At 44.8% G+C, this 20,001-nt stretch overlaps 1 protein-coding gene across 1 annotated transcript in view; it reads right to left on the minus strand.

Moving 5' to 3' along the window:
• Positions 1-20,001, minus strand: part of LOC124606683 (ATP-dependent translocase ABCB1-like) — a 222,293-nt gene that overhangs the window by 11,512 nt on the left and 190,780 nt on the right. The window contains exons 19-20 of the mRNA XM_047138698.1: positions 17,517-17,676; positions 6,109-6,303 (exon numbers count right to left, since the gene is read on the minus strand). Coding sequence (XP_046994654.1) covers positions 6,109-6,303; positions 17,517-17,676 — 355 coding nt within the window. The remainder of the gene's footprint in view (positions 1-6,108; positions 6,304-17,516; positions 17,677-20,001) is intronic.

Here is a 20,001-nt window from a genome sequence, read left to right on the forward strand (position 1 = left end):
AGTGATGCCTCTAAGCAACACTCTGATGCACTGCGCCAGTAAAAGATTACAACACCCACAGCGGCTACGTGTATATGACACACATGATGAAAATATGCGTTGAAGTCTTTGTAAAATGCAAGAAATGGAGGCACCTTATAATCCGATAGCCAACGCCAGTAAAACCCCCAGCGAAATTAAGGCCGAAGTTAAGATGGAATGAGTTCGAAGAATTATAAACTTACTGTCATGGCAAGCCTTGTCAGGGCCATCGACGTGTCCACCAACTTCAAGAGCATGCAAAGCACACAGCGTCGGCTGCGACAGACTACACGTCGCACAAGCTAAACGGGTAAATTTTTCAGAAAACGCTTTAAATTATTTTGATGTGTTATGTACCTAACTTTATATAAGTTAAGGAAATAATAATAATAAAAGTTTCAGTGCTGGTAAAAAACAAGTTAAGGCATTGGATTCGAATTCTGAAGGAGAAGGATGTAACTCCTGTGTAAAGACGCAACTTTATGTTCTTGCGGATTTCACTTACAACTCCAGGTGATCGACTGGATTGCTTATAACAAAGGTCTCAGGCGATTACTATCCCCACTGCTTATGAACTAAACCAAAGACACATACTTAATGTCCACAATGTTGAGTGGATAACATCGTCTGATTAGAGAGTGTCTTCTTTTCTTGCTTTTTCTGTCAACTTGAAAACGTGACTTCACCAAGTCTATCCTATATACAAAGCTCACGTGGCTGTTGCAATCTGTTACTAGCACAAGACATCAAAGAATGTTGCCTAGAGCACTTAACTTGTAACCAGTCTTCGTTATTCAGATACAACAAGAATCCTATTCCTGCATCAGTCATCATCATTATCTACTTTACAGATGTATGGCTTTCCTGTCCAACTCTCCTTTCGTCTTACAGGACGTCTTTTGGTTGTCGATCTGTACTTAGTACTTTCTTTTAGTAGACGATCAGTGGCCAAACGAACGGCATGTTTGAGCCATTTTTGCCCGTATTCTTCTATTTTTTCCTAGTATCAATATCTTCACTTTCTTTCTGGTGTGTTCATTGAGGATGTGACCCAGTCTGCTACTGCATTTGATTTCTTTCAGAAACTTTATTTCCGTAGCTTAGATTTGCAAAAATAATGAGATGAACGGAAAAACACAAATGATGCGAAGCTTAGAGCTGTTATTGATGCTCAGAATGCCATGAATATTAACAGCACTACAAAAAGAGCCAGCAGGACTCTGAACTGTACACTAACAGTGTTCACAGCAGCAGGCGGCCATTTTATGGTCATATTATTATTATTGTTATTATTTCCTTTATCAGCGTCAATAAGTTGGAGCCGGCCGAAGTGGCCGTGCGGTTAAAGGCGCTGCAGTCTGGAACCGCAAGACCGCTACGGTCGCAGGTTCGAATCCTGCCTCGGGCATGGATGTTTGTGATGTCCTTAGGTTAGTTAGGTTTAACTAGTTCTAAGTTCTAGGGGACTAATGACCTCAGCAGTTGAGTCCCATAGTGCTCAGAGCCATTTGAGCCATTTTTGAACCAATAAGTTGGAGATATACTCATGGTGCTTAAGCCATGCATCAACATTTGTAAAACCCTCTAAATCATTGTACTTCAGTTCAATAACGGATTTACTAAACAAAAGAAAGGAAGTAGCAGCGTGGTCATTGCGTCTGGCTGGTATGCTGACGACCCAAGTTCGATTTCCAATACTAATACAGAGCTTTCCTTGGTGCGAGGACCGGAACGTCTTGCACCCAGCGTCGTGATGCCAGGTGAAGAGCAACTTTGGAGAGAAGTTGCGGCTCCAAGATCTAGAAAACTGACAACGGCCGGGAGAGCGATGTGCTGAGCCCATACTGCATCAAATGACGCCACTGGCAGCGGGTGACACGGCTGTCGGTCGGCACTGAATTGTCCGACAGGGACAGCAGACGAAGCTTTACCTCTTAGTACTGTGACTGTTCACTGATACGCATTTCAGAAGCTTACTCAGCGGACATTCAATAAAATCGGTATTGATATACGAGGACTACTCGGAAAGTAAAGTCCGATAGGTCGCGAAATGGAAATGACAGTCAAACTCCGATGAGGCTTTGCACAGATATGTTGGGCAGTGTCTCCAGTATGCATGTCGATCGCTGAAGTCGCTCTTTTTCAGCTCTGAGCGCACAGTGAGCGCGTAAAGATGTCTGCAACAATAGTGTCAGTCGCCAAGCATGGATGCCCGCTGAGAGGTTTCGCCTGATTACCATGTTACCCCACATACGCACAGTGCAGGGACAATGAGGATTCCCCTGCAGGGTTTTCAATGGGAAGAAAGTGTTTGATCACTCACCATACAGCCTCGACTTGGCTCCCTCTGATGTTCATCTGCTCGTATGAACCTCTGAATATGTAAACATTTTGACACAGACAACGAACTGCAACCCAGCTTAGAGAAGTGACTGGAACCATAGACGGCTGCCTTCTATGTCAAGGATATTGGAAAGATGGTAGAACGCTATGTCAAGTGTCTAAGTCGCAACGGTTACGATGTAGACAAGTACGTATTATAGACCAAATGTGTAGCAAATCGTTGCAAGTAACACGTTTTTCATCTCCACTGTGGTATCGATTTCGCAACCGATCGGACCTTACTTTCTGAATAGCCGTCGTATGTGCTGTATGTCAGCTGAGCGCAAGTGCAGGTAACTTTAGGATTAAAATCACAACTTTAGCTATATGTTTCTAGTAGTAATCATGTCGATCTCATACTAAAAGAAATACGCTAACTTACGGTTACACAATAAAGCATACTAATGTATAGGCTGGAAATTCAGCTAAATACTTAGGGATTACAATTACGAATAACTTAAACTGGAATTATGAGATAGATAATGTTCTGGGGAAAGCAAACGAAGGACTGCGATTTAGTGGCAAAACACTCAGAAGATGCAACAAATCCACTAGATAGACTGCCTACAATATGATTATCCGTCCTATGCTTCAGTATTTCCGTGCGGTATAGGATCCTTATCAGTTACGATCGACGGATGACATCAAAAAAGTTCAAAGAAGCGCACAGAGTTTTGTATTATCGCGAAATAGGGGGAGAGTGTCACGAATATGATACGCGAGTTGGGTTAGCAGTCATTGAAACAGAGGCATTTTCCATTGTGGGAAGATTTGCTCACAAAATCTCATTCTCCAACTTTCTTCTCCGTATACGAAAATATTTCGTTGACGCCTACCTACATAGGGACGAACGATCATCGTGATAAACTAAGAGAAGACAGAGCTAAAACGGAGAGATCGATGCATTCTTTTTTTTCCGCGCACCTTTCGAGAGTGGAACGGTAGAAAAATAGTGTGAAGGTGGTTCGATGAACCTTCTCGCAGGAAATTAAGTATGAAATCCAGAGTAGCCATGCAGAATTTTTCCACTGAGTCTCAGTCTGGCGTCTGCCTTACCATGATTAATTCTATGTGGTCGTTTCACTTCAAATCGCTTCGTACGATACTCCTAGATATTTTATGGAAATAAATCTTTTAATACGAATGTACTGGCACATGTAGCTATCGCGTTACGATTTTGCGGCCACTCTTTACGGGTTGCAGTTATTGTCAATTTTTTGCGTTGATGGAACACAGACATTTTAAGAAAGGTGAACAAATGATGACACTGTGATACATTGATACTGTGTATAAGCATAATTAACGGACATGGGACTCGGAAATCACTAGGTGCCAGCTTTTCCTGCCTTTATTGTGATTTTTGCTTTTTGCCCAACACAGTATGTATGTGAAAAACGCATGGTTATCATAGTTATACTGCTGTTGCATTAAACGTTACATTGTATGTTCGCTCCCACCCCGCCCCCCTCCTCCTTTTCCTTCCACCTCCTCTCATGGGGATGGAAGAGCCAGTTCCTCAGGTGAAGAAGAAAAGGACATACTACCACCCACAGGGCAATTTCCTAATCACCAAGTGGCTGAACCAATATCCGACTTAAAGACTGCTTGAAGTCAACAAACATCTGCCAGCGCTACTGAGCCGTGCTGACCCCAGCTTATGCATTGCTTTAAAACTTGGCTGTTACTATGCGTTTGGTTTCTCGCGGCTATTGCGGTTATGCCGTGGTTCTTCCTCTTTCTACGTGCGGCAGCAGCGGTGTGTATCGATATTTTCACCTTATACTATCTTTGGTCTGGTGCTTATATTTCCGGCTTGGCGGTGTGCAGCCAGTCGGTCGGTTGGAGCGGATCAGCCAGTCTCGGCGCGGCGCAGTCGGCCGGGCCGCTGGTGGTCTCTACGTGTGTGGGAACGTGTGGGGCGCTATTCCGAGTGCTATGAGGCTCGTGTCTCACCGACCCAGGACAAGAAAGTTGAGTGGTGATTTTACTACCGAAGCCACGTCTATTAACGTTGTCCCCTTGGTTGGTGATTCGCTGTTGGCGGTATTCCTGGGAACAACAGCGAGTGCTCGAGTTGGTGAAGATAGACGCCGTGTGGTGGAATTAACTATATTTGTCGGTTAGAAATTCAAGTGCACCAGCGGGATTTTCTTCCGTGTAGCCGTTAGTGTTTCCGTTACCTGCCATGGTCGCTGACGTAAATTCAGGCATAGTCCTTTCCTCACCTGTTGTCGCTGTTCAGAATGGTGTGTAGTTTTTGACACCTTTTGTTTTTGTTTATTTTTGGTTGTTGGCGGCTATGTCTGTAACTTTTTGGCTTTGGAATTCCCGTATACTGGTCGGTGGTTAGCAAGTCGTCTTGTCGGTGGGTCCCTGACTGTCTCTTGGTTGTGTTACCGGCTGATCGAGTATAGTTGGTCCGAGTTCTTGTCTCACCTAAGCGAACGTTAAGATTTCAAGGGCAGACCGAGCCCCTGGAAACTTCTGAGCGCCGTTGCCTATACTGCCTTCTTATTAGCGATTAATTGTGTATTTCTAATGGTCCATAGCCGATGGTTGGAATTTGTATGCTTGTAATTGTGATTTTAAAAACAAAGGCCTTCAGCCGTTTTAAAAGTAAGTTTTTCTAAATTGGGCAAGTCTTACATTGTCTGAAGATAAAGCTTGGGCCTTCTGCCTGTTGAAAATTTATTGTATTGTTTTTAAAAGCATCATCGTTCAGCCGATTTAAGTTTGAAGGGTCTTACTTATGAAGTATTACCTTTTGTAAGATAAAGCTGTGGGCTTTCTGCCTGTTGAAAATTTATTGCAGTGTATAGTTTTTAAAGGCATCGGCCTTCAGCCGCTTTAAGTTTTAAGGATCTTATCTATCAAATATTACATTCTTCCAAGATAAAGCTGTGGGCCTTCTTCCTGTTGAAAATTTATTGTAGTTGTGTTGTTCTTAAAATGATGGGCCTTCAGCCGTTTTAAAATTTTAGATTCTTACTTATCAAGTAATAAATCACTCTGGCTTAAATACTATTTTAGCGTAAAAGCTTTGGGCCTTCTGCCTCGGAAAATTGGTTGCAGTTTTTTTAAACAAATTCCTTCAGCCGTTTGAAGTAAGGCCATAAAGTTTGGGGCTTCTCCCTATTGAAAGGTTATTGTAGTTATGTTTTAAATTTATGGGCATCAGCTGCTTTTAAAAACTTAATCTGTCTGAGTAGTCAAGTCTTACATCGCTTGGCCTTAAATACTTTTAAGGTTAGAGCCTAGAGCCTTCTCTCAATAAACAAATAAATAAATAAATAAATTATAGCAGTTGTATTTAATTCAAGGGCCTTCAGCCGTTTTAGAATTACAGACGTTTTCTGTCGATAATGAAGCATAGAAGTTGCGCTGTAATGTTTGGACAACTAAATAAAGTGTTATGTGTGGAGTGTAACTGACAGCCGCTCATTCTGGCCCCATTCCACAATTCCCACTACTTGTCCTGTCCTGTGGGTTTAGCAGGGCATCTCAACTACATTCCCAAATGTGTCTCTAGCAGTAAGAAATCTATCTTCTTTGTTTCTCCCCTTAAGATTTGATTTTTATACTTTGACCGTCATATGATTTTCTGAAACAACAGCAGAATAATTTGTTCCTTCAGTACGCTATGGATTCGATTTTTTGATAGGCGTCGTTCTCGGGAACTGGACCATCGATGTTCCCAGCACTCACCACAGTGCCGGAATTGGGATCGTAGAACCTCTGGAGCAGCTGTACGCAGGTGGACTTGCCGCCGCCGGACGGCCCCACCAGCGCCACCGTCTGGCCAGGCTGCACCGCCAGCTCGAGTCCTCGCAGCACCTGTGCCCCGGGCCGCGTCGGGTAGCAGAACTCCACTCCACAGTACGACACATCTCCCCTGGTCACCTGTAGCAAATCATATCAAGAGTATCTTTAGCAGTAATTCGTTGCAACATAATCCGTTTCGTAGGAGCCAGTGAATTCAAATAGTTCAAATGGCTCTGAGCACAATGGGACTTAACTTCTGAGGTCATCAGTCCCCTCGAACTTAGAACTACTTAAACCCAACTAACCTAAGGACATCACACACATCCATGCTCGAGGCAGGATTCGAACCTGCGACCGTAGCGGTCACGCGGTTTCAGACTGAAGAGCCTAGAACCGCACGGTCACTGTGGTCGGCTAGGAACCAGTGGAATCATACACTAAGTCAAAGAAAAGACAACCGTGAAGGTATTTTCCGAATAGATGTGACGTTCATATGCAGACAAACAAATAATTACAATAAAAAAAATAGATGATTTGTTCAGTGGAACGAGTTTCACAAACTGAGCATTAGTCTACCTTCAGACGTTACACAAGCAATTATCCGGCTTGGCATTGTTTGACAGAGTTGTCGGGTGTCCTCCTGAGGGACGTCGTGCCAGTGCCAAACTCTCACTTTGTGCGGACGGGCATTGTCTTGAAGGAATGTAAGCCCAGGATGGCTTGCCATGAAGGACGACAAAACGGGGCGCAGAATATTGTCGAAGTACCGCTGCGCTGTAACGGTGCCTCGGATGATAGCCAAAGGGGTCCTGCTGTGAAAATAAATGGCATCTCGGACCATCACTCAGGGCTGTCGGACCGTACGGCAGGCAACAGTCAGGTTGGTATCCCACCGCTGCCTGAAGCGTCTTCAGACACGTCCTCAATGGTCATTGGAGCTCGGTTCGAAGCAGGACTTATCACTTTAGGCAATTCTACTCCGATCAATCAGTATCTAGGCCGAAGACGGGTCCGGACACGTCGCATTGGTAGCTGATGATGCTGCACTACAGCAAAATGTGCAGTTACTGGACCACAGAGACCGAGATAACTGAAATGTCTACAGTTTTCAGTACCTACAAAGAACAAATTTACCGCCGGCCGAAGTGGCCGTGCGGTTAAAGGCGCTGCAGTCTGGATCCGCAAGACCGCTACGGTCGCAGGTTCGAATCCTGCCTCGGGCATGGATGTTTGTGATGTCCTTAGGTTAGTTAGGTTTAACTAGTTCTAAGTTCTAGGGGACTAATGACCTCAGCAGTTGAGTCCCATAGTGCTCAGAGCCATTTTTTGAACAAATTTACCAGAATATCCACAATCTAAGGAATCGGACTAAGCAGTTTTATGGCGTATTTTAATTAACAAAGACAAACAAGTGATGTTGTGTTAGAAAGTAACCGTTTTGGAATTCGGAAAATTACCATTTAATTTTAAGAGATACAGGTGTATGTATAATTTTATATGACGTGGAATTTATTGATTTTGTGACAGGGGCGAGCAGAAAGTACCTGTTTGAAGGCGTTGCTGCAGCATATAAACAAGGTAGCGTGACTTCGATGCTGGTGTATTAGCAGCGATATACAGGCAGAGGATCAGTGTGGCATTGCTGACTTTCCGACATGCGCGCAGAAACGTGAAGTATGCCGACGTTACTATCAAATGCTTCCAGTCAGGACCAACGGGCTGTCATTCTTTTCTTGGCTGCCGAAGAATGTCCATGGGGCAGCATGTTTGTCGAAAACCACTGTTCTGGAAAGGTGCACCAAGATCCGTTCTGGTAGCGATTCGACACGAGATGCCGGTAGATATGGGAGGCCAGCGCAATCAAGTTACGCCGACTCAAATGGGAGACACTCCACTAACCGCCCTATAGTTCTGATTTCTCTCCATGCGATTATCACGCCTTCGGTTGCTCAATAAAGGTATTGAAGGGTCGACGATTCCTGTCGGATGAAGATGCGCAGCAGGTAATTATGGACTTCATTGCGAACCACAATTCTGTTTCTTCAAGACTGTTGGGATCTTAGAGAAGAAACCAGTGACATAGCTTGCTGATCATGATCCTGTTTTTATTCTGACTCCCACGTCCGTGGAAAACAAGCGAAGTTTTTTCGCTTCTTCGAAATTTAGGGGAATTAGTCTCTAGCGAACCACAGACGCTACTTGGTTTGATCCTTTGGCATATTCATGTTCCAGTCAAATGTACAGAACCGTGTCAGTGTTCTGGGGGGGGGGGGGGGGGGGGAGGGAGTCCGAGGAGCCCTGACAGACTGTGAAGTTGACAGGAATAATAGGCCACTTGGTCTGGCATTTTTTGTAGAACTAGATTCTTTTGACAATCGTAGCCTTGACTTATTTCCCCCTCGTTATTTTCTTTCGGCTTTGTGAAGAACATGTCAGCTCTCATTTTGTGGAGTTTGAGACATGTTTGCAGGCTCTCCTTTTCGGCGCTTCGTTTTTCTGCTTCAGTACGATTCCATGAGTTATTGAGATGAAACAGCTACAGACCTCAGAACGTTTCCTGGTCCGTACGTCCTTTCTTGACAAGAGACCGATCTTTTGTAATCATCCGAAAAGTTACGATTTTTCTTTCTATTCTTAGTTGTCTTCGTAAGCTATCGCAAGATAATTTTATTAGACGGTAAACAGGCGACAATATTAACATCTTGGCAAAAGACCCTCCTGTAGCAGTAGTATTTGAAAACATTTTCAGGGTTCTCTTTACTGTACATGTTCCACAGCTTCGTTATTCTCATGTTCCACGGCTTATTTGTGGTCAACTTGCTACTTAAATAGACTTTTTGGATGTTGGTTCTTCGCGAGTAGTGACGTTCTAAAAGGCTGAACTTCATGATGTGATTTTTCACACTCTCTTTTTCTCGCTTCATACAAATTCGTTCTTCTGTCACCTCCTCTCGTATTAGTGGGAACTGCATCTTGGTCTAAAATTTTGTGGCACAATGTGTAACCATATTTTTCTTAGTTTTTAAAACTGACAAAAAAGCTGCTTTGCAAACAGCAAGATTTTCGATCTTCTCGCTCCTCTTTTTGGGTGAAGAAAAATGGGTGGTAATGGTCCGTTTCTCTTTTCGTCCTCGCCTGATATTCTTTTAGGGGACGTGGTAGAGCCATGTTGAGCTACGTAGTTGCTTTGCCACTCTCGGGTTCTTTTCTGGTAAAACGTTTGGTGAATTTTTCTTACGTCTTGCATGTTCCAAGTTCGCTACATCTCAGTTTTCCGAAGAGATGTTTACAATCAGGCAACTTTAGGAAGGTTTTGCGTTTGTATCTGAAACAAAGTCTCATCTTTAAGTGCGTAGAAGCATAAGCAGTGACGAGGGGGGAAGGAGGGGTGGCGGGGTGGGAGGCACATCAAATGGTTCAAATGGTTCTGAGCACTATGGGACTTAACTTCTGAGGTCATCAGTCCCCTAGAACTTAGAACTACTTAAACCTAACTAACCTAAGGACATCACACACATCCATGCCCGAGGCAGGATTCGAACCTGCGACCGTAGCAGTCGCGCGGTTCCAGACTGTAGCGCCTAGAACCGCTCGGCCCCTTCGGCCGGCGGAGGCACATCACAGATCTCTTAAAAGTAGGCAGAAGTTTGCACACGCAGATAAAACAAAATTAATTAAAAAATGAAGTACCGTTATTAAACTATATGACTGATAGAACAGTTCATTTTTACTGCCAAAACCGCCTCCTCCCAGTGGTTGCTAAAATCCTCCCCAAAGTTGGCCAATTCCTGCAAATTTGAAACTAGGAGCAGTCTGGCAACAGCCTAAGTATAGTGCAAAGTAAAACTATGCGCTGTCGCGTGCATTCCTTGCTGCTCGTTTTCAGATCAACTGCATTGCGCACACATTTTCTTTAGTTATGCTACGCGCTACACTCTCACTTTGTTGCCAGATAGCTACAAATTTTAGTTTTGCACGAATTTCTCATTAAATTGGTCGGACGCAGCCAATGTGTAGAGGAGAGCACAGATCGTACCACAATTTGTGGAGGTTACATCATAACAATTAGCGTCAACAAAGTTTTATTGCATAACATTGTTTTAGTAATACTTTTCATCATTTTATCTTTCTGTTCTGGAAACATTTCTCTTCCACTGATCGCGACGCATCTTCCTTTTCCGGGAGGAGCCGTCGCCCTCGGTCTTCTGGTCAGTAGCAACTACGACGACGGGTTCGACTTCTTGCATAATTCCTTCTAGATCAATCACTCCCACTTTGTTTGTACCATCTTCTGCTTTTAAACTGTCCAAAAAATCATTTTCTTCAAAATACTCAAATAAGTCAACAAACACCCTGCTGACCAGGTGAACTGTGCTTGCCGGCTTATATTTCGACAGTGCATCGGTAGTGAGAGCTTCATTGTTGAGTACGCATTCGCTAACTCTGAATAAGAAAAATATTCCTCCTAATCGTAACAAACTGAAGCGTAGCTTTGAACGTCTAGAATGGTAAGTCTGATGTCAGTTGGCGCGCTTTGCATCCGGACATAGCACGCTGATCGCCGTGCCTGTTGAAAGTGGCGTGTTTTGCAAACGTTAGACATTTTAGCGGGCTTTGTACCCGAAGAACGCGATTTTCTACAGTCCTTTTCAACGGTTTATAGTGAGTTTTGCAACCTAAAAGCTATTCCATCGTTAAAGCGCTGAAAAAATTTGTACGGCAGTGTGCCTAACTCAAAACCGACAAAAAATGCGTTTAACGGCATTGGCGCCGGGGCTACTCATTTGTAACAATGGCTGTAGCTTTGGTCCTGGCTGCAGACTGCTTTGCGGCGACTTTGGAGTCAGAATAGACTGCGCCATTCAGTTTTGCGGTACAGTCAAGGGAGCTGAAGGATTGATGGTGCTTGACAACCTTATAAGTTGTTGTTAGCTCTGCAGCAGCAACGAGAAATTCTTCCTGGGCATCTTCTTTAATCATGACTGCACAAATAGGGTTTGATGTCGATGCTACCGTGAATCTATTTGTATGATTCTTGGTAGAAATGTGGTGCCTCACGTCTTACTTATCTCCATCAGTTACTGAAATGAAACAGCAGATTCGTACTTCCTTTCTTGACAAAAGACCGCTGTTTTGTGTAATCATCCGAGAAGTGATGCGTTGTCTTTCCTTCTTAGGTGTTTTCGTAAGCTATGACAAGTTATGTTTATTGGACCGTAAACAGGCGACAGTTACACTTCAGTCATCGAAGTACACGTCACTATACATCTCACGCCCTATATACTCACAGCAAACGCTTCAAACATTACTATAATGCGCTCGTTGTTGGTACTACGTTTAGAAAGAATCGTCTTATCAGATCGCTATTCAAATGGGATCTACTTGATTCTTCCGCGTGGCACTGGTTAAGTAGTTCCAGCCCCATACTACTGGAGAAATCTGGTATTATCTCGAATGACGGCGCTAGATCTTATACATGCAACTCCATCTGTGACACGACCTTGTCAACATAAAGTTGTTGACATAAATAAAACTACATGAGGCTGTGTTTACATGTTGCGCCAACAGATGGCATTACTTTAGTACTTGAGCCAAGCTCGTAACAGTAAGTCGGAAAATCGGGACAAAATTGGGTCTTTTCGGAACAAGAAGGTCCATAACGCTGACGGTTCCACTGTATCGCACGGATGGCAATCCTAGTTACACCAACAATGAAAGGTAAAAACGCCTCGGCAGAAGTTTTACATACGATCAGTGCAAACGGATGGACTCGAAAAGGGCCATTTCCTAGTTCTGCATAGGTCTTTACAATGCACCGACAGAGCGCGATTGGTTATGATGTGTCCAATTGACGATAGAAAAGCAAACCGTTTACAACTTTCATCTAACAATGCATTGACATACCGTTCTAAGTTGTTTGATCTTAGCGATTTCGCAGGAAGCTTAGCATGCGCCGTTAAATCGCGTTGTACGGGTGTCTGATGAAATTCTCTTATAATCCATCCCAGATGAATCCGTTGGAGCATCCGTTTTCCAATTACTTAGTGGTAGACGTGTTTCCTAAGCGCATCCAAATTTCGCCCACATCTTCGATTAGGGTGATCAAATTATTTTACAGGCCAATGAACGGTGCCCATAGCTTTCAGCCTAGGGGAATGCAGACGTTTGGTCTGCAGCAATTGTGTTTCGGGACAACTTTTGTAGATATCCCTTCGCCTCAGCGTCAAGTGTGATACCAAATTTCACCAGGCTGCTGGATATATTTGAATGTTTCTTGCTTTGTTCGCTGGAAATGTTGCTCATTAAGTGCCAACTTGAAGATCCTTAGCGTCACTCTGATATCGCGCCTACTTGCTGTAACCTCGTCATGCAGCAACGACCTGAGGTGATTACAGCTAATTAATGATGGTACTGTGCTAATAAACGCAGTTACCTTTAAAATGTCGCTGCTGTTCAGTAGAAGATGCCCAAAACTGAATTAATTTACTGAACTGCGCTCCTGATCGAAACGAATGGAAACCTGCTTTATACTGAAAAGGATCCTACCGTCAGCTAACTTGAAACCGTACCAGCAGACTCAGAGGGGTTGGTTCTATAGTCACGCGTCTCGAATCCGAAGTCCCCGAGGAAAATCGGTAGTAGCAAAGTATCATGCACCACAGTTTAAGTAAATAAACATGGCGAAATCGCAGTGATATCCGTATGAAGAACGTTTACAATTCTGCGAGTTACGGGCGTGGTAATTAAGATAACAACGCGAACTAATATTATTGAACTCAGAGCTGTCAATTATGCAATACATTCAGGAGCGAATTACTTTTATTGTGTAGTGTTATTCTAACTGGATTATGAATGACACCACAACTAATCTTCCAAAATCTAGAATGCACAAGAACAAACTAACCTAAACTGTAAAAGTCTATAAACATGAAACTGTTTTAATAAGGTCAGTAAACGGCTGTGCGACACTCATATTTAACAGGGTATGTTTGTGTATACTTTCGAGACACCAGCCTACGGTAGGGACAGTCGATAGGTATTTTTGCAGCTCTTTGAAATTGCCCTGTCAAACTAACATTCGAACGAGCTGAAGCAATACGCCACTGTGGATAGTGACGTTTTTCTCTGAAAGGAGGTTGGTTTTTTATAGGATTTCAGTACACCACATTATTCCCCACTCTTTTGGCTGCAGAAGCCTGGTTTTCAACATTATCTCGGTTCAATGCGACGGGCATACGCCACCTTACTGTAAATGCCTGGCGTCTGCAACCCCAGCTGGTCTTTGGTTGAGCCAAGTATATCTTTGACATTTTTCGGTGCGCGAAAGATGGCCGTTATTTCGTGCTTCTTTAATATTCTTGCGATACATACTATACAGTATTGAGTGCGAATGTGGTATGTAATATATCGGGCAGACACAACGATGTATCTCCCAATGCTGTACTGAACACATCAGAAATGTGCGACTACGAGAGACAAACAAGTCTGCGGTAGCAGAACATAGAATTATAGAGGGACACACATTCGAATTCGAAAAAAACGAAAAAGCTGTGCAGCGTCAACGCATTCTGGGACTCGATCTTCAAAGAGGCAGTGGAGATACGTCTGCACAACAATTTAGTAAACAGGGATAATGGTTTTCAGCTCAGTGCAGCGTGGAATCCCACAATCGACAAAATACGTCAGGAACGCTCCGATCTCAAGGCAGCGACGTCCGCAGACAAGTTGGATAGCCACCGGGTCTCGACGCCGGTCCGCGCCGCGGCCCTCTCCCCCAGCCTCCGCCCCCCCTCCCCCCCCATCGCCACCGACCCCCCCCCCCCCTTCCGGAAGAGGAACGTGATTGGCCGGCCTACAGAAGCGGACGACGGACAGCAGCTATATAGATATGCAGAACACAGCATCCCGACGTAACCTCCAGAACAGGCGCCAAACTGCAACAACTAGCGCCCATCCACCACTTCGAAACATGGGGTCCGGTCGAGCTCACACATTTTCCAAATAATGGAGGCAGGCCCGACGTGTTAGACATAGCTCTCACTAGGAGGATCGCAGGGTTTGTGGCCGCTAGGACAATCAACAGGATGTCCTCAGACCACAACCCAGTGATTCTAGAGGTCGATGTGGGAGAGTGGGTAACACTCCCATGGTACCAGACGTCTTACAACCGTACAGACTGGGAGCGATATCGAGAAACAGTCGCCTCTGATATCGCTCGCGCTCCGCCACCTACCGCCGAAACAGTAGAACAAGCGCTACAGGACTTAACAGGCACCATCTTGCAGGCAGGGGAAGAGGCCACCCCTCCACAAAGGGATGGCCCACCGCCGCAAATACAGCTCCCGGAACACTTGCTAGCTCAAATTAGACATAAGAACAGAGTGGCAAAAGAGTGGAAGATCACCAGAAATCTGGCCACCGGGAGGCTGCTCAATCGTCTACAGAGTGAACTGAAGGTAGCGCTCATTGAGCACAGAAACCAGCAATGGCAAAACCGCCTCACAGCTCTCAAAGTAGACGATCATACACTATGGCAAGTAACCAAATAGTTCATAAAAAGACGTGCTAGGATGCCGCCACTGCACGGCGAGCGGGGTTTGGTCTACAGCCATGCTGAGAAGCCCTCGCCGACTGCTTCGAGAAGCAGTTTCAAGCGGCAGAACCCCAGGATGAAGAGCATGAAGAGGTAGTCACTCGTCAACTGGCTGTCTTCCTCAATGCTGAGGAGGACCCAGAGGACGAACCCACGCTTTTCGCCCCCGAGGACGCGGCAAAAGTAATTAGGTCCCTCCTCACAAAAAAGGCGCCAAGACACGACAGTGTCACCAATCAGTTAGTCAAAAATCTCCCACCCACGGCGAACACACACCTCGCGAACGTCCTCAACGAGATTACTCGATCCCGCGAGTTTCCAGCTTGGTGGAAACATGCGGAAGTGGTCGGGATACACAAACCAGAGCAAGACCATCTATTACCGTAGCACTACAGGCCGATTAGCCTCTTGCCAACTCTCAGCAAGATCTATGAGCGCCTCCTACTAAGACCCATACAGGAACATATTACTAGAGATCAACTGCTGCCGGATTTCCAATTCGGATTCCGGCAGAACCCCCATGCCCACACAGAGGCTACTGCGGGATAGTGCTACTAGATGTAGCCAAAGCCTTTGACTCAGTATGGGATAGAGGGCCACTGTTTCCCGGGAGCAAAGTTAAACTGATCAAAAGCTATCTCACGAATAGAACTTTCTGTGTCAAAGTAGAAACTGCCACCTCCACCAAAAGGCGTATTCGTGCTGGGGTGCCACAGGGATCGGTCCTGGGTCCCGTTTCGTACAGCCTGTACACTGCGGACACACTAACGGCCCCCCTGGTGCACACTGCACAGTACACAGACGACCCAGCCTTCTAAACGGGAAATGCGGACAAGGACCTGGTCATCCGTAGGCTACAAAGGGGTTTAGATGACACAGAAACTTGGGCCCGTCGCTGGTGCATCACCATCAACTCTGAAAAGACGCAGGCTATGCTGATTACCCGCAGGCTTGGAAGACGCGAACCTCCTCAACCCCGCCCCCTCCATCTTCACCTAAACGGAACCCATCTCTCCTGGCGCAGACCCGCCAAGTACCTTGGCATAACCTTGGACTCTCGTCTTACATGGGAACCCCACATAGACGAGGTCCACAGGAAGGTCTGCGCCAGAATGTCCATCCTATACACAGTCCTGAACTCAACCAGCTCCCTTCCCTGCACAGTGGGAGTAAATGTGTACCAGGCCCTGATCCGGCCAGTAATGGAATATGCATGCCTTGTCTGGTGATACGCGGCAAAGCAGCATCTGGACACACTCCAGAGGCTGCAAAACCGCGTCGTCAGGAGGGCACAGCACCTACCCCTTAGATTCCCGACTGATGATATGCACGCCGCTGCCGAAATCCCACTCCTCAAAGAAAGATTCCAAGATCTGACAAGGGCTTCCTACGAGAGCTCTTCCAGATCTGGAAATAACCTCATCCACACCTTAGGTCGGTATGACATGTTCCGTGACAAGCACAAAAGCCCTATGACGATCTTCGACGACGAAGTTCAAGAGAACATCCTTATATCAAAATCCTAAACCTCTTCCCGCCCCCAAAATAACAATTATCTCGCCAACCTCAGCCAAGTACCAGACACATACAGAACATTCATCACATTTCACAGACACCAATAAATCACACATAAATTCACACATACAAGTACACAGACGAGGAAAAGCCGCAAGGCTACAAACTCCCCCCACACGCTTCCCCAAAGAGGGGAAAGTATTAGATGTGTGCGAGCGAGCATCCCGACACTTCGATAGAAGATGATGGGTACGAATCTCATTGAAACGTTGCGACAAGACGACGCCACCACTCGGCTGATAACCCGAGAAGAATTCATCAGTGGAATACTCCGAGAAAGACTGCCACCGCATAGACCGTGCTATGTCTCTGCAGACATTCTGCAAGCACCTACAAATATCTGCGATGCTCTCGTTTTTCGAGAAAGAAAACTCAGTGAAAGCCCTCTGCTTTGGAACGCACCTCTGTTACAGATGCGATTTTGAAGGCTACGTATAGCGCCGCTACCTATCGGAACTTCATGAAACTCTAGGGGGTGAAGCGGGAATATTCTGCGATGTCCCCCAATAAATTCCGCATTTTTGCAATCGAATCTGGTTGACAAGAAAAGCGTTGCATTACTTACTGAACGCTCCTCGTGGCATAGCAGAGCCCTGTGGGTATGTTATTCACGTCTGATGTAGTAATGCACAATGCTTATCCTATAAAAGATTAATCTATTTGTTTTATAAATGGTTTTGTGTAGTGTTTATCATATTAGTATTTCATAATTATGATATTTCTTGACATATTTAATTTATGTGCGGGACAGGGACTCTAATGACATCTAGCTTTTCTTGAAGGCAGGGCGTCTACAAAACTCAGAAGGTAAGAGGACTGTGGTCGCAGACTAGAACTTGGATCCGATTCTCGTTGATAGTCGACAAACGACTTATTTGTCACACCCATTAATACTGACTCACGAGTCTGCAAAGTATTATGGATGCAAGGCATAACACAATTAATCAATGATAATTAACAGAGTTTTGTGAGTTTTCACAGGAGTTGTAAAATGGCATTTTGTAGAAAAAGCTTTCAGTTTTCTGTAACTTTGGTACAAATTTATACGTATGAATTAAAGTGTGATATAACAACTCCTTTTGGGCTGATAATAATAATCATTTCGCTGTCAAACAGTACTCGTATCATCGGTCACAAGCGATTTTCGCGGCATAAATGTACTCGAATAGAATATTTTACTCACCCATGTATCTTCTGCAGCGACCCGAGGATCTGCTATCTTTGATTGCCGGTTTAGCAAATGAAATAATTTCGAAGCAGCAATTAGCCCTTTACGAACACCCAGAATGAAATACGGGACGTACGTTAGACTGCCACTCACATTGCTTAAAGCGTCAGAGACCCTGAAAAAAGAAGGAGTGAATTATTTGGAATTATTCAAGACGAGTTACAAATTAAGCAGAAAATGATCACAAAAATGTTGTTTTTTTCAGTCAGTTGTTAGGTCTAAATGTAATTGCCATTACACCCGAGCCTAGAACGGACAACCCTGGCCTGGTGTAAATGTGCTGATTTACGGATAAAGTTGGTCCAGAACGCACACGTTACTCCATTCCAACGAAGTTCCTCGTTCCAACCAGAGCTTCCTCATTTCCCAAAGCCGTTATCTGATACAGTTTACCTAAATTTCTCTCCCTCTAAACCCTCTATATCAGAAAATAATATCACTTCTGTACATTGCCGGCCGAAGTGGCCGTGCGGTTCTAGGCGCTACAGTCTGGAGCCGAGCGACCGCTAAGGTCGCAGGTTCGAATCCTGCCTCGGGCATGGATGTGTGTGATGTTCTTAGGTTAGTTAGGTTTAAGTAGTTCTAAGTTCTAGGCGACTGATGACCTCAGAAGTTCAGCCGCATAGTGCTCAGAGCCATTTGAGTCACTTCTGTACATCTGTTATTACATTTTGTATCTTTTACAACGCTACCATTATTATAATTATAATTATTATTATTATTGCTTGTATTGGTAGCAACAGTATTAGGTACACTCATAATATTTTTAATTCTATTGATATTATTTTATTACCGATACTCATATTAAAGTTACTGCCATTTCTTATGTATAAAATACTGTATAAGCAAAGCTCTAGAGTCATATAGGAGAGAGAACTAGAGAGCCTAGTGTAACGAAATCACATACATAAATAAAAGCCGCGCGGGGTAGCCACGCGGTCTAAGGCGTCTTGGCACGGTCCGCGTGGCTCCCCCCTCGGAGGTTCGTGTCCTCCCTCGGGCATGGGAGTGTGTGTTGTCCATAGCGTAAGTTAGTTTAAGTTAGCTTAAGTAGTGTGTAAACTTAGGGACCGATGACCTCAGCAGTTTCGTCCCATAAGATCTTCCAACAAATTTACAAAAATAAATAAAAACAGATATCCTCTTCCTCAAAATACAGGTTTCCCTTGTTTTCCACTCATCGCCACTCGTCAGGTGTGGGCACTTTCTTCAGTAGGCCTCGTCTCCTACCGATCGTCATTACCCCATTTGTTGTACGGTACCTATTGACCTCCACCAAAAAAATGGCTCTGAGCACTATAGGACCTAACTTCGGAGGTCATCAGTCGCCTTGAACTTAGAACTAATTAAACCTTACTAACCTAAGGACATCACACACATCCATGCCCGAGGCAGGATTCGAACCTGCGACCGTAGGGGTCTCGCAGTTCCAGACTGTAGCGCCCAGAACCGCTCGGCCACTCTGGCCGGCGACCTCCACCATCCTGTACCCTTTTGGGCAGTCAGTCACAAGCCAGCGCAGATATGCAGAAGGACTTGATGCTGATAGCACCTTTATGAATGAACCTTGCTAAGTTACAGGTAAAGACAGCCAACGGATCTGAAGCGGAGGAGGACCTGTGTCCAAACTGTGGATGAATCGGAGTCATCTTATAAAGGAATTTGCATGGAGTGGGAAGGGGGTGCGATTCTCTCACGGTGGCAGACCGTCTACTGGTCTTACCCTGAGTTTCATCTGCGACGCAACCAGGGGAAATCCTAATTACTCAGAATCTCCTTAAGAGCAACACCCGCAGGAACGAAAATGGACAGGGAATGGAATATAGCTGGAATTACCGAGTCATTAACGTTGGCCACGGTGAATATAAGAACACTTACGCGTAAGCAGTCGCATTCTAGAAAATTCTCCTCTTTGTAAAACGACATACCGACATCGTCTGCAGTAGTGTATTATGCGTATTATGCTATTGTTACTCAGGACTGCACTCACATATCGATAGGATGATGGATGGTGAGTAAGGCCAATTCAGAAATGGCGGGTCACGGATGCCCGGCGGCAGCTGGTCAAGGATGTGGCACGGACGAGACCTGAGCAATTCTCACTGAAGCGGCACCGTCACAGAGGCATGACATGCCCGTGATACGAATTAGGGATGGTGGTTATCGCTGAAACCACCTTTTCTCGGTTATATCCGTTGTTTTCCACACCAGTTTAACCTGACTGTTAAAATCGTTCAGAATACCCTGTTTCTGAAGTAACCAGTGTTCGGTTGTGTATTGCTATTGCTTCCTGCAATATACGTAGAAATTGAAGGAAGATGGAAAAATTTTGACTCTCTCAGTTTCAAAATATTAAAGTAATTAGGCATCTAAAAGTAAACTTAATATATCCAACGTTCACTGTTCGTCTCGAGTGACAAAAGTGATAAAAGATTGAATA

This window comes from Schistocerca americana, chromosome 3 (assembly GCF_021461395.2).
Source record: "Schistocerca americana isolate TAMUIC-IGC-003095 chromosome 3, iqSchAmer2.1, whole genome shotgun sequence".
NCBI classification, from domain to species: domain Eukaryota; kingdom Metazoa; phylum Arthropoda; class Insecta; order Orthoptera; family Acrididae; genus Schistocerca; species Schistocerca americana.